The 23,563-nt window shown below is 40.3% G+C and overlaps 3 protein-coding genes across 5 annotated transcripts in view; 1 reads left to right on the forward strand and 2 right to left on the reverse strand.

The window, feature by feature from the left end:
- Positions 1-1,786: 1,786 nt before the first annotated feature.
- Positions 1,787-5,644, reverse strand: LOC138966426 (nucleoside diphosphate kinase 6-like). 3 transcript variants are annotated; one of them, XM_070338661.1, is made up of 6 exons: positions 5,374-5,644; positions 5,006-5,108; positions 4,470-4,509; positions 4,028-4,111; positions 2,917-3,011; positions 1,787-2,391 (listed from the first exon to the last, which is right to left on the reverse strand). In XM_070338661.1, exons 1-6 carry the CDS (start codon positions 5,446-5,448, stop codon positions 2,228-2,230), a joined length of 561 nt encoding a protein of 186 aa, XP_070194762.1. In that variant the 5' UTR covers positions 5,449-5,644; the 3' UTR covers positions 1,787-2,227. The 3 variants fall into 3 exon arrangements, with proteins under 3 accessions (XP_070194762.1, XP_070194764.1, XP_070194763.1); XM_070338663.1 differs by having other exon boundaries at positions 5,308-5,643; XM_070338662.1 differs by having other exon boundaries at positions 2,917-2,993; positions 5,374-5,626.
- Positions 5,645-5,737: 93 nt separating this feature from the next.
- On the forward strand, positions 5,738-16,039 carry LOC138966425 (TM2 domain-containing protein biscotti-like). Its single transcript, XM_070338660.1, has 6 exons — positions 5,738-5,944; positions 6,119-6,198; positions 8,013-8,097; positions 11,344-11,435; positions 12,325-12,398; positions 14,862-16,039. Exons 1-6 carry the CDS (start codon positions 5,814-5,816, stop codon positions 14,970-14,972), a joined length of 573 nt encoding a protein of 190 aa, XP_070194761.1. The 5' UTR covers positions 5,738-5,813; the 3' UTR covers positions 14,973-16,039.
- An 87-nt stretch (positions 16,040-16,126) lies between these two features.
- The window catches only part of LOC138966298 (uncharacterized), a 77,623-nt gene continuing 70,186 nt past the window's right edge, over positions 16,127-23,563 (reverse strand). The window contains exons 42-46 of the mRNA XM_070338473.1: positions 22,521-22,716; positions 21,843-21,954; positions 21,020-21,110; positions 20,760-20,814; positions 16,127-17,487 (exon numbers count right to left, since the gene is read on the reverse strand). Coding sequence (XP_070194574.1) covers positions 17,339-17,487; positions 20,760-20,814; positions 21,020-21,110; positions 21,843-21,954; positions 22,521-22,716 — 603 coding nt within the window. The 3' untranslated portion in view covers positions 16,127-17,338. The remainder of the gene's footprint in view (positions 17,488-20,759; positions 20,815-21,019; positions 21,111-21,842; positions 21,955-22,520; positions 22,717-23,563) is intronic.

Here is a 23,563-nt window from a genome sequence, read left to right on the forward strand (position 1 = left end):
AATTTGTGTTTTTTAACGTTTTTTTGTGTGTGTTTTATTTTCTACTGCTTTTTTTAAAAGTTATTTTTTAACAGAAAGTATTATAAATAATGTTATAACCAAACAAGGTGTAAAACCTATGAATTAGCTGAAATATTGTTAACATTGTACACAGAAATAAGGAGACAGTACAAAGAAAAAAACAAGCAAATCACGCATTCACTCACAGCATCCTGACTCAAATGAAACAAAACTGTAGATCTAACACTCACCAAATGATGTCTAGGTAATCCATATTGAATATAAGTCACATTTTCACAACAAAGTACCAACTGTACACCTATGAACAATTCCAAAAGGATTTGAAGGCTCCAGCCATCCATTGTTATCAGTGCTGCCACGCCCCCATAGCTCCTGCACGATTCCGAGATACATGTTCGTCTAGCAGTATCACCGCCAACCACGTGTAGTTTGCCGACTCGTACTAGCAACAACGGGACTGTTTCTTCCTCACTTTCACTGCTTGTATCGCTTTCGTGAGGCGAAAACGATACGTCCGAATCATGCTCTACGGGATCCTCTAGGTCCAACATCCGAAGAATCTCCTCCCGAGACAAGGCTCGCCTTTGATTCATTTTTTTCCCTCAAAAACGCACACAAATCAGGCGGATTTGCAAATGGCAGAAGGGGACGCCAAGTGTATCAAGGGAAACAACTCAATTTATTTGCAAGCTTCAAAAACCGGGAAGCAATCACGAGTCGTGTACCTTGTATGTCTAATACTAAAATAGTCGCTTCCCGTCCGTGGGCGTTGCAGCGCTATTACTAATATAGTCGCATCCCGTCACGAAAGTGTTAAGACTCTCCTTTTTAAGACCTTGTTTTCTTAGACTTTCTGTTCACAACCTGTGTAAATTTTCTCCATTTTAAGACTCCCTCCCTTTGAAGACCTGATTTTTTCAGATTTTTGGAGGTCTTAAAAGGGGGTTCCACTGTATTACAATGGACTACATGTATGAAAATGCTGATAATGAAGAGCTTAGTTGGAGTACTTATCCTGCCTCTGGCTATTCGCTTTAGTGAACCCTTTTGTGCTTGCTAGTTTCTATACATGGAATGCTTGATGCCTTTCTTGCTAGGCTTTTCATATGACATATTGTGTCACTAATTTTATTGGATGAGCATGAAATCAATGTACACATTATATGTATTTTTACACTAGTTGTCCTGTACTCTGAGAGAGAGAGAGAGAGGGGGGGGGGGGGGGAGGGAGAGAGAGTGAGAGAAAAAAAAAGAGAGAGAGTGTGAGAGAGAGAGCAAAACAAATGAGTGTTGGACAAAAAAATGTTATTAACAAATGATTCTTGTCCTCAGTTTTGCCACTATAATATTTTGGTTACCTTGTCTGCTTTTGATATTTTCATTTCCAGGACCTCATTTTGCTCTATTGAGTTTGTATTATCACATGTACATCATTGTAAATAAAATTACTTTGGGATGAAAAGGTTTTTCTTCACCACAATTCAGTCACTTTGAGAGAGAGAGAGAGAGAGAGAGAGAGAGAGAGAGAGAGAGAGAGAGAGAGAGAGAGAGAGAGAGAGAGAGAGAGAGAGAGAGAGAGTGAGTGAGTGAGAGAACGTCTGTTTTATGTCTTTTTTGTCTCTGTGCATTAAAGAACCTAATATCATTCATTTAAAAGAATGACATGCAGTGCTATACAATCATCTTACCCTTTCAGGCATATTGTTTGTATCTTCATCTAACCAACAATGTTGTCAAAAAAGGCAATTACTGTAAACTCAAGTAGTCAAAGTCGAGTCCAATTTATTTCAAAGGTGTTGATCTAATGAACTTGAGCAAAAAAAAGCTGAACTAAAATTACACACTTGAGTGCTTTTCTTTGCTGTAAACTACATATGAATAAAAAAAATGTTGCAGATACAATTCCTGTCTGCCCATACATGCAGTTAACAAACAGATTTTCTTGTAGAATAAATTCATGGTTTTTTTTCATATATTTATATGTGACATATGAATACAACATCGTTTTTAACACAGATATACCTGTGAGAACGTATGATAGACAACCAATCCCAGATTTCATTTCCATGATTGTGTTCATTGCATCTTCGCCAGCACACAGGCACACACACATGCACGCACACACATGCACGCACACACACACCACACACGAACACACACACACTTCGTCCCTCTGTCCTTTCCCTCCATACACCACCACAGCATGTCAGCTTTTTGAGGCATGCTTCAGTATGGGGACATGTTCGCATGTAGTTTCATCAAATTCTACCTGTCCAGATTTGAACACAGGTTCCACTTCCTTGTACCACCTGTCTGCATTAAACTCCGGGAAGAAAAACTCTATCTCCCGCTTTGCAGTTTCCTCAGAATCTGTAACATCAAAAGGGAAAACACTCCTTATGTATGCTCATGTTTACTCAATACTGTTGATGGCTCTTTGACATCCAATATGGATTAATGATAATTTAAAAGATAACAAAAATAATGAAATGCACACACACACACAAAATAAGCAAGAGGTATTTATTGAACGGGAGCTACATGTGGCAAATACAGGTACACAGTAAAGTTCTTCACATGCTTTAGTAAACCTTTCAACAGTCATCTTTTATAGGAAGACAGACACCCCCCCCCCCCCCCCCCCCCCCCCTTGGCATTAATGGTTGTAAAATTTTATAATCTTGTCCATTTATTAGAAGATCTCAGAAACAAAGGGAAGTAAGCCATGTAAATAAAGACATCATGAAGTGAGAGTTATGCAGAACCAGTCTCCTGGCATCAGCAAGAATAAGAAGCAACAAAATAACCCAAAAACTTTTCTATTGTTTATTTGAATACTTGCTGTTTTTTTCTTTTGTGCATTGTTAAAAGCGGAACTATGATTCTATTACTTACCTGATCCATGTGAACAATTTCTGGTGTCCGTCAGTCCAAACTGTCCTCGTATAGTATCTGGTGCTTCATGAATAGTCCTGGAATGCAGCAAATACCTTCATAGAGAGGAGCTCCGGTCACAGGATAACATCTAACAGGAACAATTAGATCTATTCAGGAATTACTTTGTATTCTGAAAGAGCTGTCTTATTCTGTTTGCAAGCCACTGAAGAAAGACTGAAAAACAAAATTATATATCACTTGTGTGCGCCTCAAACACACACAAAAATGAAGCAAGCTGGGCTAATGAGCATTTAACATGCAAATAATCCTCCACTATGAAGGCAGCTGATAAATCAAAATGCAGTTCAAAACAACATGATACATAGAATATAATGATTGTTAGTGACCCCCCCCTCCTCCCACCAAAACAAGCAAAGAACAGCTTGAATGATTTATATTTTTTTCAGTTCTAACATTCAGTAGTGTTAATCAGACCTGGGAACCCCTGTTTTGCACTTGGAGTATACTTAGACAAACTTAGAGTATTTTCAGAAACAATGAGCGTTCTCGATCACACCGCATTTGAACACCCATGATTCAAACATGCTTCACACACGTCCGTCGCACCGTTAATAAAGTTTACAAATAACCTACATGTAAAAACAAATTCGTCTTTCAATGTTTACTGACAACAACTAATCATGTGTCAATTTACAGGATCGGCCTCTGGATGCGCTTGTTAAGAAAAGTGGCCTTGGTATTTTTCTCGTCATATTTTGTTCCCACTGAACGTACTGATCGTATTCTAGACAATCATGCGTACAAAATACAGCGAAATCGTATGGGTTCCCAGGTCTGGTTAATAAATGCTTGTGTTTTGTTCTTACTACAGCGTGTGAGAAAAAAATATGTTCAATGTTTAGAGAGGAACCTATTATATCAATCCATGCAGGTATCTTGAAAAAACAAACATGTTGCCACAAATAAAATCACTTAGGTTGGCAAACTTTTGTGCATTTTTTCTTCACTTCTACAAAGTTCCACTTTGCAGAAATCAGTGAAATGGTACCCTGAACTTTAAGCATTAATGATGTTCCAGGGAAGCTGTGCAATTTGCAGTACAACTTACTTTAACACTTTTGTAGGGCCCATGAGTTGTCTCCACTGAGGAATGGCATCTTCCCTGGCCAGAATATGAGTCCATATTGGTCCACTGTGGGAAAATATCAAAATAGTTCTCAATTACAAGACACCAATGTAGAGTCATTCATGGTCTTTTTTATGGGTACATTTTTTAACTGTTTAAACATACTTTCATCAAAAAGCATCTCCAAAGAAAAAAACGTTAGAATCAAAATCCACCAGATCGACTAAACTGCAGATATGTTGCAACTTCTTCAACAGGTTCACCAATATTTCAACAGGATATCCAGGCCAGAACCATCTAAAATAGAAAGCTCTGGAGGATACCTTTTTTCTACCCATTTTTCTGGCTATCATGAACTTTTGAACTACAGTACAATTAAAACCTTTTGTCCTTTTTTTTCAACCTGAGCAAAAGATGTTCATACCTGCTCATGAAGTAGATAAGCCGGTTGAGGAAAAACTTTCCTGAAACAAAAATACATGTATGTTAAAATACAAATAATGGAGAATGCAAGATCATTTTTGTTGTTCAAGTCTTTTGTCTAAAGGCATGTATGACTTCTTACAACTTATTGGGATGGCATTGCAATAAGAATAAGCATACTCACAATATGAATAGCATACACCCTATATGATGCAAACTTTTGTACAAAAGGAATGTTGGTAGCTATACAGGCAAAAATGTACACTGATACACTCTACTTCAATATATTATATCACTGCTTGCTTGTTTGTTTAAGCAAAAGCTGTTGCAACAACAACAACAACAACAACAACAACAACAACAACAACAACAACAACAACAACAACAACAACAACAACAACAACAACAACAACATGAGAACCTTAAAGTTGTATATCATATTTGTTTCTTTGCTTAACGCCCAGCCGACCACGAAGGGCCATATCATGCGTAGATCATATCCATATGTAGGTGAAAGTAAATGTTTTTATAACATACCCTTGTGCTCTTTATAAAATTCTTCAGCCCTCGCTCTGGTCAAGTGGAGATGTTTTGACTTGACGAAATAGAAACCGTGCCCTTGAATCATTGAGCGAATTTCCTGAAATAAAACAAGATCATGTGACAATATTTGACACTGTTTTTACAAAAAGAGTGTGTGTGTGTGTGTGTGTGTGTGTGTGTGTATTTGGTGTCTGTGTGAGTATATATGTGTGTGTACATGTGCGGGTGGGGATGAGGGTGTATGTATTTGTGCGCACGCGCGTGCGTGTGTGTGTGTGTCTAACTGTTGTGCGTACCTGAGCTTTTGTGTGTGTGCACTGTGTGTGCTACTCGGCCATCAGAAGGGTCAAACTCTTTAGTACCTGCACGACTTGTGGATGAGCGACAACATCAGGTTTGAGAATGGCAAGAGTTAACTGGAGTGGCCGGATGAACATTCTATTGAGCAACCAAACAACTGTAAACTGCGTTGACCAGCTAAGACTATTGACACCGGAGTTCAGGTACACGTGAAATTGTCGTCTGCTGTTTTGGTTAGGTACCGGAAGTTATTTGCGTTGTAATCTTCACAATCAAAACTCCAAAGTTAGTCTGTATTTCTCAATGAATCAGCTTATTTTCAATATTTATGTACAAGCAAGAGCAAAAGAATTATCAGTGCATGAATTTGTCTACTGTTCAATTAAAGCGGTAACCATTCCTCTGAAAACTACTTTTGTTTTGGGTAGTCACTTCCGGTTCCGGGTGCAGTTCGGTCTCCCATCAACAAACCCAGAAAAGATGCTATTTGGATGATATCAAAATGTTTTTCTTCCGACCTCGCGGCATATTATTATATTATGTCGGGGGTCTTGTGATGTGGCTGTCACTAACGCTAGTGTATCCGGCTATTGAAACTAGCGGAGGGAAGTGTGATGATTTGATGATGGGACAGTATCCTTCTGGAGTTTGCAGCCTTCTCTCTAGCTTTGATATTGTTGATGTTGAGTCAGAGTGTCAACTAGAAATTATGTATGCATGCTAATATTCGTTATTCATGATTGTTTAATTCAATAAATTAAGAACAAGGTATAAACATTACAGAAAATGTCCTTATAAGCTTGTCAGATACCTGTGTAATGAAACAGAAATCGACCCAGAAACTCAACAAGCTGTTGGCTGTGATAAGGACACAAGGCTTGCAAAAGGTAAGATCATTACATAATAATGACTGTGTGAGCAGCTCATGTTAGGAGTACTACTTGTCTCCGAAAACCTCCGAAAACCCCTGAAAACCCCATCTAGACTAACTAAATCTATCTTCAAAGTGAAGTATTGGACATGCCTGTGAAAAGTAAGCCTGATTCATGCTACATGCACCCTTATATTTGTGTTGAGAGCCGGATTTTCGACGAAATCGATGCAACAATTTCAATGCAAGGGAGGTAACTCTTGTTACTCGAAAGCACAAGTATTGATGACGTCATGTGATTAGTGCTTCCGCTCCTTCGTAAATCCTCGCACAAACACGAAAATAAAGCCATGAACGGTGAAAGTTGCAAATATAAGTCATGATTGCAAACAATTATGTAACAAAACACGATCTAAGGACGAATTTTCTTATTTCTGATGAGTTTTTCGGGGGGTTTCGGAGACAAGTAGTACCGCATGTTAGATGTGGAGACAACTAATACATTTCAAGAAGAGAAGTCATACAAGTTTAAAAACAATAGTTTTGAACGTACCAAATGAAACTGATGCAGTAAACAAATTTGGTCGTCATAAATACCGTAAAGTACCGAGTATAAGCCCACCCCCCCCACTGCACGAATTTCGGAAAAAAGTGGGGGGTGGGCTTATACTCGGTACTTGACCCTTTGCACGAACATATTCTTCATTGCAATGGAGACATGATTCATATAATGATACCATCTGGTATGTAAAGTGTTATGTTTGTTCAAACTAAAGCAAATGTGAAGCAACATGAAGATATTTTGTGTATTATAAAATTGTTAAACTCGCAGACAGACATCGGCTTACACACCATCACTCGTAAATTCAGACATTGAAAGCATGTCTATTCAACAAAAACGGCTTTTATTTAAAAACAACTTGAAAAACCTGAAATCCTCAAAATCTGCCGGCACCTTCTGGTTACTGGACGTACAGAGGCGGATGGATACATGGTGCCGTTTTTTCCACCTTTGTAGCCACATGTTTCACGCATCAAAGTCTTGAAGTTTCAGACCCGCCCCTAACTGTCGCGCTTTTCTCTGCAAGTCTTTTTTTCTAACAACTCGCCCTTCGCTTCTTTCTTCTTGTAGAAACTCAAAAAGTATCACCTCCAACTCCTCCGACTTCAAAGTCCGACCAGGGTGCAGTTTCAACTTTCACTTTTCTCTGCCAGTTTCATGCTGCAGAAGGACATCTCTGTTTGCTCGCCACATCCTAATTTGTTTTCTGTCCACACCAAACTCTTCGGCCGTGGCACTGACATTCCCGTGTCTGTCAAGGTGCTCCAGAGCGGTCAACTTGAATTCTACTGAGTAAGATTTTCGCTTCGGCATTTTCTTGGAAAGAAGCGCCAAAAGCAAGGGGAAGCAACTCTGACACGACATTCTTCGGCATTCCTTTTTTCTCTCCCTGTTCTCGATTTTTCGTTTTTTTAATTTTTTAGCCATGCAAAAGTGGGGGGTGGGCGTTTACTCGGTACTTCACCTTTTGCACGGATTTTGCTCCAAGGTGGGGGATGGGCGTTTACAATGTCATGGGCTTATACTCGGTATATATATATGTGAATGTTATATTAATTTGTATTGAGCAAAGTATTCAGTTCAGTGCATGATTCAAATGAACAACCTGCATGTTTGTGGTGTCAACTTTTTATCACTAAATGTCACTAAATGTGCCATTGAGTTTGAAAGATACTGGTAATGCACAACAATAGCTTCCTATCTGGGTGAGTTTTGACTGCTGAAAACATGAAAATTGTTGTTTCTAATTCCTTGTGTAATGTTTACAGTTTGGTGCCAGCTTGCACCAGGTGTTAATTGTACAGACGGGCTCCCAAACAACACATTCCAGAAGAATGTATCCTGCAAGTGGACGTAAGTGCAGATAACTTCCGTGAGAGACATGAGTTTATAAGTACAGTTCCTCCGAAAACGTATGGCTGCCTAAATGGCGGGGTAAAAAACGGTCATACACGTAAAATTCCACTCGTGCAAAAAATACGAGTGTACGTGGGAGTTTCAGCCCACGAACGCAGAAGAAGACAGAAGATAAGTACAGTGGAAGCCCCCTTTTAATTCATTGTTTCCCAGGTACGGATATATCCGTAATGACTAATATGGCTCTATCTGACCAGGTACGGATATATCCTCTCAGACTGTTAGCTTCAGTCGCTTCCTGTAACGTCGATCTAACGCCTGCATTACAGTGTGTTGATACACAGTTACTACAATTCTGAGTGACCTGCTGCAGCACAACTGGTCTTGGCTGAAAAAAACTTAAGTCAACATAGGTGGGGTGGAAAGTATTAAGACCTTCAAATATCTGAGAAAATGAGGTCTTAAAAGGTATGGAGTCTTGAAATAGAGGTAAATTACCAGAGGCTAGGAACAGAACATTTGCAAAAGCAGGGTCTTAAAAAGGGCAAGTCTTAAATTGGGGGCTCTTAACTTTAATTGAGGGGGGGGGGGGGGGGGGTTCCACTGTTGCTGTGAAAAATTACTGATTGTTATTAGTGTATGCGATCAAGTCACAAGGTATTTTTTTTATCCCAGCGAAGCTGGAGGTATCCCGTGAACGCTATACTGTAATCGATTTGAGAAATGTGCACACCGAATAATACATGATAAAGAAGGATTCGTTGTGCCCGGCTACGTGCTACAGTTGGAGATGGAAGTTAACCAAAAATGGGGACCATACTAACAAAAATACGGTGGGTAAAATAGGCGCCCCCATTTTTTCAGCAAACGCCACCCCAGGCCGCATTGGACGGGTAGAAATTCCGTAGTTTCCAAGTCTATGGATAAAGCTCGCGTAAGAAGAATACGTCACGGTCGAAAGTCTTTGACGTCAATTAATGCATCATGACGTCATGCCTCCCCGTAGTCTTTCTCTCTCGTGCAGTGTGTGTGTTTGTGTTCATTTTGTGCACATGTGTTAGTGTTACTGTGTGTGTGTGTGTGTGTGTGTGTGTGTGTGTGTGTGTGTGTGTGTGCGCGCGCACGCGTGCATGAGTCTGTACTCGTATGTGTGTGGTGTGTGTGTATTTGTGTGTGTGTGTGTGTGTGTGTGTGTGTGCGCACGCGTGCATGAGTCTGTATTCGTGTGTGTGTGTGGGCATAAGTGTATGTGTGTGCGTGTATGTGTGTTTGTTTGTAAAGGTGTGCATGTCCGTCTGTCCATATGTGCGTATGGGTGTGTGTTTTGTGTGTATGAAGTTTTTTTGTCAGAGAGTGAGTGAGTGCGAGTGAGTGTGTGTGTGTGTGTGTGTGTGTGTGTGTGTGTGTGTGTGTGTGTGCTTGAGAGAGAGAGAGTGGGTGTGTATGTGTGGGTGCATGAGTTTGTGTGTATGTTTGTGTGTGTATGAGTGTGTATATGTGTTTGTTTGTAAAGGTGTGTGTGTCCGACTGTCTATGTGCGTATTTGTTTGTTTGCTCAACGCCCAGCCGACCACGAAGGGCCATATCAGGGCGGTGCTGCTTTGACATATAACGTGCGCCACACACAAAACAGAAGTCGCAGCACAGGCTTCATGTCTCACCCAGTCACATTATTCTGACACCGGACAAACCAGTCCTAGCACTAACCCCATAATGCCAGACGCCAGGCGGAGCAGCCACTAGATTGCCAATTTTAAAGTCTTAGGTATGACCCGGCCGGGGTTCGAACCCACGACCTCCCGATCACGGGGCGGACGCCTTACCACTAGGCCAACCGTGCCGGTCTATGTGCGTGTGTATTATGTGTGTATGAGATTTGTGTCAGTCAATGTGTGTGTGTGTGCGTGCGTATGTACAGTGTGTGGGTGTTTGTTTGTTTGTTTGCTTAACGCCCAGCCGACCACGAAGGGCCATTATCAGGGCGGTGCTGCTTTGACATATAACGTGCGCCACACACAAGACAGAAGTCGCAGCACAGGCTTCATGTCTCACCCAGTCACATTATTCTGACACCGGACCAACCGGAGTGTGTGTGTGTGTGTGTGAATGTGTGTGTGTGTGCATGAGTTTGTGTGTATGTTTGTGTGTGTATGAGTGTGTATATGTGTTTGTTTGTAAAGGTGTGTGTGTCCGTCTGTCTATGTGCGTATTTGTTTGTTTGTTTCCATAATTATCAGGGCGGTGCTGCTTTGAGATATAACGTGCGCCACACAAAAGGCAGAAGTCGCAGCACAGGCTTCATGTCTCACCCAGTCACATTATTCTGACACCGGACCAACCAGTCCTAGCATGCACTAACCCCATAATGCCAGACGCCAGGCGGAGCACCCACTAGATTGCCAATTTTAAAGTCTTAGGTATGACCCGGCCTGGGTTCTAACCCACGACCTCCCGATCACGGGGCGGACGCCTTACCACTAGGCCAACCGTGTATGTGCGTATGAGTGTGTGTATTGTGTGTATGAGATTTGTGTGAGTCAATGTGTGTGTGTGTGTGTGTCTGTGGGTGTGTGCGTGCGTACATTCGTGCGTATGTACATGTTTGTGTGGGTGTGTGTCTGTTTGTATAAGAGAGAGAGAGAGTGGGTGGGTTGGTTTGTGCGTGTGCGTAAGTGTATGTGTGTGTGTATGTGTGTTTGTTTGTAAAGGTGTGTATGTCCGTCTGTCTATATGTGCGTATGGGGGTGTGTTTTGTGTGTACAGTGAAGTGTGTGTGTGAGAGAGTGAGTGAGTGCGTGTGAGTGAGTGTGTATGTGTGTACGTGTGTAACTTGGGTGTGTGTGTGTGTGTGTGTGTGTGTGTGTGTGTGTGTTTGAGAGAGAGAGAGAGAGAGAGAGAGAGAGAGAGAGAGAGAGAGAGAGGTTTGTCTTTCGCTGGGGTATGCAGTGCCTTGGCGTTGCACATCTACTTAATTTATTTACTGCCTTTCACGCCTGGTGGCGTGTAGGGCAGCGACAAAGGAAAGTCACAAGGTAGTTGGCATATATATATATATGCAGTGACAGTTTGATGCTCTTTTTCTGTCTTATTTTGTCAAACAAGTAGCAATTCACATTTCTGTGTAGAAACTGCTTTCATTTGGTTGCAATAAACTGGAAAAGCTTGTCTTTTGCTATAAGTTATAACTTAACTGCACACTTTGCTGTGATTGTTCTGATGACTAAATTTGTTTCTCTTTGACAGGAATGGACATTCATTTGAAAATGCACTGCTGCTGTCCGTCTTCCTTGGAATGTTTGGAGTGGATCGGTTTTACCTGGGATATCCTGCCATAGGTAAAAAGTTGTTTTGGGGGTGTTTTGTATTGTTGTTGAGAAACGTGAAGAAAAAAAGGTTACTTTGAAGATTTACGTAACAACATGTTGTGCTTTCATATGTGCAATTCACTGGGCTGTATTTATGCAAAAATCATTCAAGCTGTTTTAGGTTGAGAACATTATTGCAATGTGACCCAAAAATTACTTCATGTCTTGACTTAGTGGTTAATCTAGCTATACCCTGTACCATAGTGCATGCATTTCGTTAAAAGAATAATACCGTTCTTTTCATATATATATGCAAGATAATGTTTTTCCATGCTCCTGAGATAACTCTCAACGTATCACTTGGTAACAAGTTTTTACTACAGTTAGCTGAAAATTGACATCTCTTCCACCATCCTGCAAAGCTTCAAATTAACAATACACAAGGGTACAGATCAAGTGTAGTTGTTTATGACACTCCTATTTGTACATTTATAGCCAGTCTTTTGGGGAGAAGTGATACAGAGCTGGGGCAGCTCCCATGCAAAATGGGTTCAAGTAGGTTTTTTGAGTCACTTGAGAAAAAGTGACTCTATGTAATCGGTCAGTGTTAGTCTGACACCACCTTAACGTTGGACTTTTCTCGGAAACTATCAAAGCGATCGGGCTCATATTTTGTTTAGTCGTGACAATGACCTCTACACTTTAACGATGGTTTCGTTGACTTTGACCTTTTCAAGGTCACAGGTCAGCGTCAAAGGAAAAATTAGACATTTTATATCTTTGACAAAGTTCATCGGATGTGATTGAAACTTTGTAGGATTATTCTTTACATAATTTGTAATAGAATGACTGAAAAACGGTTTTTGGCATTCTATGCTTTTTGGAAACTATGATTTAATTTTCTGTTTTATATTCACAGGCTTGGTGAAATTTGCTACCCTTGGCTTCATGTTCCTTGGCCAGCTTGTTGACATTCTTCTCATTGCAACACAGGTCAGTTGATCTGACAGTTCCATGTTAAGACAAAGTCTATATTTTGCTGTTCATATATATATACACATGGTTGTTTAGACTCATTGGGCCATCATGCAATGTACAGTCACAGTTTGCAAGTTGGTTATCATTCTGCCATGCGCCAACCCTATGTTGAAATCTTTGTGGGTTCCATCGTCCATCCCACAAATAGAACAGGTTCTACTGATTATTGACCGTTTGACCAATTACTGCACAATTTGACTTTGCTGCCCAAGCTAACAGTAACAGAGATAATAAGGGCTACTTGATCAAGTGCGAAAGAATCACAGCGTTTTGACTGTTAACTGGCTACAATTAGGAAGCGGAAAAAAATAGCAGCATATGACCATAGAACAGAATTGTATTTAAGATCCGATGTAAACAGGTATCTTGTTAAAGCCTTGCCAATTTTCGAATGGGAATATCAGTCACCGAACCACATAAGCACAGATATGATAAAATGATAAACTAGCAGAGAAATTGCTTTGTCCCTTTTGCAAAACATGTATTGAAAGCGATGTTCATTTTGTATTTGTTTGTCCAGCATATGAAGACTTGCGTACAGAGTTTATTCCTGATAAATATTGTAGAATACCATGTACATTTAGGTTATCAATACTTGTCCAGTCACAAAATCCTAAACTTGTGAAGAGCTTAGCCATTTTTATTTATAAGGCCAAAAAACGAAAAGAAATTGTTTTTGGTTGAGATGTGGGAAGTGTAGTTATATTACGTTCCTGTCAAGGAAAACCAGTATTTTTGTCAGATGGATTTGTTCCAGTTTTACATATATATTAAGATTGAACCGTTATAGCAGATTGCCTGTGAACATGTTTTTTATTTGTAATTGTGTTTCACCCTATTTATGGGCTATGGCCTAAAATAAAAAAGTCCTGAGTCCCAGTTTCGATTTCCCTTTTCTTTTGTCAGATTGTAGAATATGGAACAGCTTTGATTCATGTAACGTTCTTCAGCTTTGTTAGCAATTTTCTTTGTACCACCATCCAGCTACACTCTTTCAAAGAAGTTAAGATTTTCATGGCGCTTGACAAAAGACCCCGTTTTGAAGCACAACCCAAAAATGACGTATTTTAAAACCTCGTTATTTATGACGTAGTAGCCTAATGACGTCATCTCTTAGAGGTATACCAGTTAAATGATTGGCCTTTCAAATGATATATTACTTTTTATGATCAGTACCCTGAGACTTGTATAATCGCGGTTTGATCATTTTGTTTGGATCATACCTCGGACGGGCGCAGTGGCGTGGTGGTAAGACGTCGGCCTCCTAATCGGGAGGTCGTGAGTTCGAATCCCGGTCGCTGCCGCCTGGTGGGTTAAGAGTGGAGATTTTTCCGATCTCCCTGGTCAACTTATGTGCAGACCTGCTAGTGACTTAACCCCCTTCGTGTGTACACGCAAGCACAAGACCAAGTGCGCACGGAAAAGATCCTGTAATCCATGTCAGAGTTCGGTGGGTTATGGAAACACGAAAATACTCAGCATGCCTACTCAACGAAAGCGGAGTGAGCTGACTATGCTCTCAGAGTATAGTGTGGGGAATCCAAATGGGCAAACGAGCTCACACGTAACCAGAAAATTCTGGAACGCTGAAGAAGAAGAAGAAGAAGGATCATACCTCGTACCAATGTTACTGTTCACAACCCATGCAAACCTGACAGTTATTTCCAGTCCATCTATTAAAGGTCCTTGTCTACATTTTTATACCGAAATCGCCATTTGACCATTAAAATGCAGAGTCTATTATCTACAAATATCAACAATACACCCCCTTTCGATCAGGAAAGACGAAGCCAGTGTAGCCGTTTGAAAATTCATTGTAGTATTCCAGCGTAGTACTCATAGTAGGATATCCTTATTTGGAAAATGCCAGGCACAAAACTCCTCTCAAATCCCGTGCATTTCGTGCGTTTAAAAAAAAAAGCGTGGACAGCGCTCCAGTGTCAAACTGTTGCTGCACTTGTTTGGGCGTGGCTATAAGCATAGTGACATGAATTTGATTGGTCAGTATTTTTAGGCAAAGCACATGTTCTCAGCAAACAGAAAACAAAATATTGGAAGCGTGAGTCAAGTTACCCAAAGATAAAATCTTTTTTTACATGTATTTTTTTTCTATAACTTTTTTCCCCATGGTTCATTCATCATCTGACATAACTTTTTAGCGAAATCTAACCATAAGATTATTGAAAAAAAGCAAAAATGTAGACGACCACCTTTAAGGGCAAATGTTTGTCGTTTTGATCCAGTAGGTCATCTTGTTTGGGTTTTTTTTTTTGACAAATGCATAAATGTATCTTGTATGTTGCTGCTTATGTTTGTTTATTGGCCATTGTTTATTCAGCCTCTTTGCTGTTTATACATGCTTATTCAAACTTTATGCATTTGTGCTCAACGCTTATGTTCTGTGTTTCTGTCTGGCAGGTGGTGAAACCTTCAGATGGCTCAGAATATGTGATAGACTACTATGGATCAGCTACAGAGCGTATAATGAAAGACAACTACACATACCTTAAACCTCCAGATTATGAATGAGTTATTCATCTTCTTGTTCATGTGAACTTGTACAAAGTGTATACACAAACTGTGGAACCCCGTTTTTACGACCTCAAAAAGTCTGAGAAAATCAGGCCTTAAGGAGAGTGTTCAAATGGAGGTTATGAACAGAAACTCACCCCCCGCGGGTTAGGGGGAAGAATTTACCCGATGCTCCCCAGCATGTCGTAAGAGGCGACTAACGGATTCTGTTTCTCCTTTTCTGTTTCTTTAAGTGTTTCTTGTATAGAATATGTGACCCTCCACCACGGAATGAGTCGCATGTCACCTTTGCATGATTTTCATATTTTTACATTTTCATAACGAGATTTTTATGCTCTATTCAGTGGTGAAAACCGTTTTAGAAAAGAGCGAAAACTGTTTGAGTTATAAGCCTGTGACTAAGGTGACCCACTCACTGTTACCAGACACTCCCCGGACTTATAGTAAGCCTAGCGCAGAACCGCGCGAGGTGACATGCGACTCATTTCGTGGTGGAGGGTCACATATAGTCAATGTTTGTAAAGATTTTAGTCACTCAGTATGTAAGAAATGTTAAGTCCTTTGTACTGGAAACTTGCATTCTCCCAGTAAGGTAATACATTGTACTACGTTGCAAGCCCCTGGAGCAAATTTTTGATTAGTGCTTTTGTGAACAAGAAACAATTGACTCTATCCCATCTCCCCCCTTTCCCCGTCGCGATATAACCTTCGTGGTTGAAAACGATGTTAAACACCAAATAAAGAAAAGAAGAGAAACTCGGAACAAATCATGTCTTAAAAGGGAGAGTCTTAAATTGGGGGTCCCCTGTAAAGCATGTGAATGAGAGTTGTGGCTGTTTGAGTTTTCCTGTGAAAGTGTTGCGTGAAAAGAATACGTGGACAACTGCGCTTTTTACAAGTTAATAGATCATGAATGACCAGAGAAAAAATGTGGTGATTATCTTCACGAGTGCATGCAAAAAGGGTGTCAAGTGAGTACATGTATGACTTTTGTAATGTGTACAGCAATGGTAGTGTGCTTGTTGATCGTTTTGTGGAATAAACTGATTGTTCTCTTTGAAAAATAGAGATCTTAGTAATTTGTGTGTGTGTGTCTGTGTGTGTGAGTGTTGCATGTTTGAACCGCTCAAAGTATGAAAACACAAACTGTGGATAAATGGTCAAATTTATTTTCAACATTCAGCCAAACTTGTATTAAGATGCACTCATCCATTTACACTGAAGCAAACTTATCTGCTCACATAACTGTCAAAATCAATAGGAATACTTGATGATTTATTTTTCTCTCTAAATATCACACATGCAGTCTTCAAATCCGGCCACATGACAGTATGTAATGTAATGCATCAGATATAACTTTCTCTTTAAATGAATTACAGAACTTGTCCATCATTTGCAAGGAATTTAGTACTCGTGATGCGAATAAGTTCTTTTCTACTATAGTTACTGGTAAATGTTTTCAAATCCCTTGACTTTTCAAACTCTTTGCACCCTTGTCTTACAATCCATAGATCTGTCACGTTTACCTACCAGATTTCGTTGTCATATTTGTGATGGTTGAGTGCAATTGTTAAGTGATATGAATAAATCTAGCATGGTTTAAGTCTGCACACCTCTTTTTGAGTGATGAGTCAGGCAGTCTCAATGATTTAGTAACAATTCAGCCTAGACTCAGTGCACTGTGTTATGCTTGGTCATCTTTAAATACCCACCTCATTCCCAGAAGCATTTTCTTTTACCTCACCCATTTCAACACCATGCACACAAACACAATAAGACACACACCTTTGTTCACCGAGCACTGGCATCATTTGTTTTGAGGTTCCTCAATGCTCATTTCACCTGACATACACAGCTGGGAAGTTACGAAACAATCTCAAAGTTCTCAGCATAAATTTACATAATTAGTTTTTAATGAAAAAACGATTTCATGCAACAGCTTAAACTTATCATTTTGTCATGGCTTGTACTGCCCTAACCTTGAAGGGACTATTCTTCCTTAGTAAGATAAAAAAAATATAAGAGTCTTGCAAGGCCATTGAGCAATACAATTTGAAAACGCAATTGTACGACGGATACAACTTCTAACATAATTCTTCAGACAAACATGTAAGAATCACAGCACAGGGACAAGGTATGCGACAAACAAATCTCCTTGTAGTCTCAGTCAAAAACACGTCTCGTCAAGTTGTTCATAAATATCTCCCACTCATCACAAAAATCTCAAGTTCATACACCAATTACACACGGTACTTTAGAGGCAAACACATGTATACAAAACGCAATGAATGAGTCCCAGAGAGCAAAGATGGCACTATGCACTATCACTTGTCCCAAGAGAGCAAAGATGGCATTGTGCACTATCACTTGGGGTGGAACTTCTTGCTGCTATCCTTGGCGTGGTCAGCCAGCAGCTGGCAGGGCTGGAACTGGATGCCGTATAACTCCTGGTACCGCTGCATGCGGCTCACAAGGGGGGCAGCCCCATGGAGGTCAAGGTAGCGGAATGGACCTGGTCAAGGGAGAGAATTTATATTGTATTCTCCAATTGTGTTACAGTGGAACCCCCTATTAAGACTCCCTCCCTTTAAGACCTTATTTTCTCAGACTTTCTCTTCATAACCTGTAAATTAGCCCCCAATTTAAGACCACCTCCTTTTTGAGACCTGATTAACTTCCATTTTTGGAGGTTTTAAACTGGGGTTCCAGTGTATTTGTATCAGAATTTTGTCTGTCTTGTTTGTTTGTTTGCTTAACGCCCAGCCGACCACGAAGGGCCATATCAGGGCGGTGCTGCTTTGACATATAACGTGCGCCACACACAAGACAGAAGTCGCAGCACAGGCTTCGTGTCTTACCCAGTCACATTATTCTGACACCGGACCAACCAGTCCTAGCACTAACCCCATAATGCCAGACGCCAGGCGGAGCAGCCACTAGATTGCCAATTTTAAAGTCTTAGGTATGACCCGGCCGGGGTTCGAACCCACGACCTACCGATCACGGGGCGGACGCCTTACCACTAGGCCAACCGTGCCGGTTATTTGTATCAGAATGCTTCATATCTGATCATGATGATATGGACGCATGAAACCTTTTACCCAGTGATCCGACATTTTTTTAGGTACAGTGGTACCTCTCTACAACGACTTTGAAAATGTAACCGAAATTCGGTCGTATTATGGAGGGGTCGTATTATGGAGGATGGTTTTGTTATGACCGGGTCCGTCAATGATCCGGAATGACATTGGCGTTTTGATTGATTCCGCCCACAAAGTAATGTTATTCTTTCCTTAAACGATTATGGTAACCTGTTTTCTAATTCAATTAATTACCCACACAGTTTTCTTGCTTGTTTAATGAAGCCCCGTAACTACTCGTGGGTTAAGGTTTGAAATAAACAAACTGAGGTCGAACGAAAGCATGCGGTCCCAAAACATGCACACGGCATCGATGTCGATACCAGCTACTAATCATAGTTATACGATACCCAGCAACGATTTGGTTGAAAACAAAGAAAAGTGTCCCAAACGCAAGGAACAAAACGAATAAGAACCGCGGCAGTGTGTTGAAACTGATGTAAAATTGTAGCCAAAAGCGTCAGTTTTCACGATGAAACTTGACTCACTCATTCAACTTGGGGACAACTGCACTACGGACTGTCCACAGAGTTGAATAATTTAGGACATGTACTCCACTACTAACCTTCAAACTTCACCGACGGAATTCTGAGAAGAATTTATTGATTCAAACGAACGCGTGGTTGTATATCGCGTCATTCGGTCACGGATCAGGGAAAACCAAGAACAATTCCAGATTTCAAAACCCATGTTCGTCGGCCGCCATTGTTAGCTAGACCGAAAATGTTACACACGCTTTGCATACGTACATCGCAAAATAACATGACGTCACCACAACTTTCGGTTTTGGTTCGATGACCAGATTGCTTTCATAACGTTTCTGTAACTTTGCGTGTTTAAAAGGTAGAAGTTCCTGCACAGTTCTTTGCAAAATGAAGCAGACATCTGGCGAATTACCCTTATCTATTCAAAATAAAGTAATGACCTGAAATAGAAACGAAAAACCATGGCTTCAGCCGTTAGCGTGCCGAAGTGATGTACACGGACAGGATTTTAGCACGTGTTTGTGTCCGTATCGCTTACTCACTCGACTGGAGATATAAGTTAGAGTAAACCAACCCGGTGATAATTTTGGGAAAAGTCGTTATAAGTCCACGTTTGGACGGTCGTATGTCGTATTAGAGAGGGGGACGTAATATGGGGGTGACAAATACTAAGACAAAGAAGGAGAAAAAATCCGTCAGAGAAAAGTCGGTCGTATTATTGAGGGACCCGTAAAAGAGAAGGGTGGTATAGGGAGGTACCACTGTATGACTATATTTTGATTTGAATGTTAAAGGCACAGTGCAGCTCACAGCCTTCGTTTTGCGGTTTTGTTGCAGCTGAGTGCATTTACAGTTCAAAAATCCTCCTATGGTAGTAAAACAAACCCAAAACTACCCAACGACGACATCTGTGAAGCTCGACAGTTTCTTGTTCGCGCGAGTGCATAAATTAACCTAGTTATTACGTGGTGTTTGGTCGGAGTTCGATTCAACTGAGTGATTCCGGCCTCCATTTTGTTTTACACAAACTCATGATGATGTCTGACATAGTTTGCTTGTGACGTGTCTTTTTGTGCATGATGTGGTGATCTACCTGATCTAAATTTAGATCCAAAAATAGGTCAAGACCAGCCGGGTCCGAGTACGAAATTAATTCGTACAAAAATCGCAGTTCTTGACTCTTTGGGTGCAAGTCAATGAAACTTGGTAGTTCTTCCAACGGATAGCTGCCTGAGGTATGACTAAAAGCCCCAGGGGCTCCGTGCACCTGGATTTGACAAGTTCAGTACCTTTAATGATCACTTAGAAAAACGTCGCGGGGAAAAAATGCAGACCTAACAACCACCCACGCTTATGTTAAAAAAAAAGTCTTTGCAGTTGGGTTGGGTTCTTTCTTTTATCCTACATACGTGAGAGAGACACCCGTGAGATAATAATCGTGTGTATATCATGAAAATGAGGTCATGTCAAGCAAGTCTGGCAAGGACCAGTTTTTCCACTGCTTATGATGCCAAAGTCACCGAGACAAACGTCATTATAGAAAAAAAAATTGCGCTCGCTAATTACCCTCGATGAATTTTTAGAACTAACACGTCACGCCACACTTTCAGAGTGACGTTTATATCATGTAAATGAGGTCATGTCAAGCAAGTCTGGCAAGGACCTGTTTTTCCACTGCTTATGATGCCAAAGTCACCGAGACAAACGTCATTATAGAAAAAAAAATTGCGCTCGCTAATTACCCTCGATGAACTTTTAGAACTAACACGTCACACCACACTTTCAGAGTGACGTTTCTTTACTTTGACGTAATAGATTGCACGAGGCTTTAGAAGAGATCGAGGTTCCAAAACAAGCGTCTTCAAGTTAGCTGCCTCGACTGCAGGACATTTTCAGCTTAAAAATACACGTAAGTACAGTATGTAGGATAAACAGAATACTACATGGCTTGCTGTTTCGTACCAGATTTACACTCGTTGCTTTTTCAAATAGTGAACAGCTCGCTTTCGCTCGCAGTTCAATATTTAAAAAAACAACTCGTGTAAATCTGGTACGACACAGCAAGCCATGTAGTATTCTCTATTTGTCTTGCACAGGCAGATCAGCACACGAACACACACTAATTCTCAGTGAAAAGGGAACTCTTTTTTTTCACTTACCACCATAGAATGGAGGGAAGCCAAGACCAAAGACGGCACCAATGTCTCCATCAACCTGAAAATGTAACAACAGGTAACAACTTGAACAAAACCAAAAGCATGACAAGCAGCTTCCTCTGATTCTAACAATATATGATTTCACTAACTGCGTTTCACCATCTTTACATAAACAGTGTTTTCAGCTGTTATATTTCAACATCTAAGATGAGAAAGTAGACTGCAATATCCAACCCTAAAATAAAATTTAAAAGGATACTTACAGGGTTGGCCAGAATTCCATCCTGCAGGCAGTAGACGGCTTCGTTGACAAAACGGGAAAAGAGGCGATACCAAGCTTCTTCATCAGACAACCTGAAAAGGGGAAAAATGATGTTAATCTTGGGGTTACAATGCGCACTAGTATTTAAAGTGCAGCTCTTAAGTTCAGATATTTCCCCAAAAAATCGTGACACTGGGTCAATCTGCAACAAGAACGACAACTAACTCTTAACTTTTTTTTCTTCAAAATTTTTTTATTCAGGCAAGCACAGATTTATAATGACACATTCAAAAGCATTGTCACTGATAAGTCACAGCAATGACAGAGCTGAACACACATGTGATATTCAGTTACTTCTTACATTTTCAGAGCAGGTCCTAAAAATCAGAGGAATGCATTGACTATTGTAATAATGTACATCACTCGTCTTTATCCAACCGTTAACCAACTCTAACTTTACTACATGATCAATTACATCACTGTTGAGGTTCACTAGCATTTCAGGTGAGGACATTTAAGACACATCATTACAATCTGCACATCTGCTGAAAACAACATCAAACTTGAATATTACTTGCACCACAAATGATACTCTAAAAATGTACTAGTTTCATATATAACTAAACCTCTTTTTCTTCTCATTAGCAGGACTCTGCAATCTAAGACTTTCTGTCTTTTAGTACCTTGTTTTCTCTAGTCTAATCAAAACGAGCCTGTAAATATAGGTGTGCTTACCACCCCCTCTCATTTGAGCGCTCTTGTTCTCACTATTAGAGGTCTACAAACACAGATAATTAAAATAATTAAACTGCACTACTCCTTACTCCGTTTTGGGTTCCATGCGGTATTTCTGCAACAGTGTCAACGCCCCTTCATTCTCTGTTCTATTCTTGGAGTTCTTTTCGTATGTGTAGAACCCTTTGCCAGCCTTTCTGCCTGAAATCAGAAAATGACGAAATGATGCTCAAGAATTTTCCACAGAATAAGGTGCTGTGAGAAAAGAAGGAAGACAATACGTCAATCACAACATTGCATCAATGAGGGATAAACAGTACGCAGTTGGAAGGGACAAAAGCAGAAAGAAGTATGTGGACATGCACTAACCTCTGTAATTAAAGATATCCTGGACTACCCTGCCCTTAACATGCATTTCAAAAAGGTTTTTTCCCCATATGTATTTTTGTAAGCATGTTTTTCACACATTTTTTTCTTCTTTATCAGAACACATTATTCCCAAAAAATGCACTTTCATTTGTCCAAGAAAGCAGGAAAAATGAATATTACAATATGCTTTTCTATTGAATTCAGACATTTCTGTTCCCCCTTGCAATAGAATTAAAAATTAAGCAGCTGAACTGAGTTTCATATTTTTCAATTGTACTCTCCATAGATTTACCCCAATGAAGCACTGTAACTTTCTGTTTCTTGAAGTGAAAAGCAGCCCTTTGCTGTCTGCAAGTCAAAATAATAACCAGTCCGATTCAACCCTCGTCCAAGCTCACCAAGGAATCCACTGCTGACCATCTCCTTGAGCAAGTTGACATCACCACCTCCAAATCTCTCGCCAAAAGCCTTCCCGAGATCCTCTGCTACGTGGGTTGCCACATCCACTCCCACCTCATCAGCAAGGGTGGCTACTCCCACAGGAAGACCGCCCTGCTGTGTCAACTTGTCCAGCTGCTTGGGGCTAACTCCTTCCTGTGGAATCAATGAAGCCAAAAATTAGAGTTCATTCTGAGTCAAAGTTAGACTAAAATTAGAGTTCATTCTGAGTCAAAGTTAGGCTGAAATTAGAGTTCATTCTGAGTCAAAGTTAGGCTAAACTTAAAAGTTCATTCTGAGTCAAAGTTAGGCTAAAATTAGAGTTCATTCTGAGTCAAAGTTAGGCTAAAATTAGAGTTCATTCTGAGTCAAAGTTAGGCTAAAATTAGAGTTCAATATAACTCAAAATTATGCTAAGATTAGAGTTAAACCTAAGTAAAAATTATGCTAAAATCAGAGTTAACATAAGTCAAATGTATGCTTACAGTGCAGAAATAAGCTGCAGTATTTTCTAGATTAGGATTTATAGTTATACACAAACAACACATGCAGCCGATACCAAATCCTTGGACATCAAGTGCAACCAAGCTTCCAAAATATCACCTTGCTAACATGTGATTAAAAGACAACAGTTTTCAATAGATTCTATTTCAGCATTTTTTTCATACAGGAAAGCAGCTAGCTGATACCTTCTCCCTGAGCAAAGCTATGACTTTCTAAGCTTTATAAATGAAAAGAGACACCTAAAATTGATCTAACGAGTCATGCAAACCGCACTAATCCTTTGCTTGTTCAGTGGAACCCCCCTTTTAAATACCCCAACATAAGACTTCCTCCCTTTTAACACCTTGCTTTTTACATTCAGTCAAGTTTTGACTAAATGTTTTAACATAAGAGGAGGAATCGAGACGGGGGTCGTGGTGTATGTGTGTGTGTCTGTCTGTGGGTGTGTGTGTGTAGAGCGATTCAGACTAAACTACTGGACCCATCTTTATGAAATTTG

This window comes from Littorina saxatilis, linkage group LG5 (genome assembly GCF_037325665.1).
Source record: "Littorina saxatilis isolate snail1 linkage group LG5, US_GU_Lsax_2.0, whole genome shotgun sequence".
Classification (NCBI taxonomy): Eukaryota; Metazoa; Mollusca; class Gastropoda; order Littorinimorpha; family Littorinidae; genus Littorina; species Littorina saxatilis.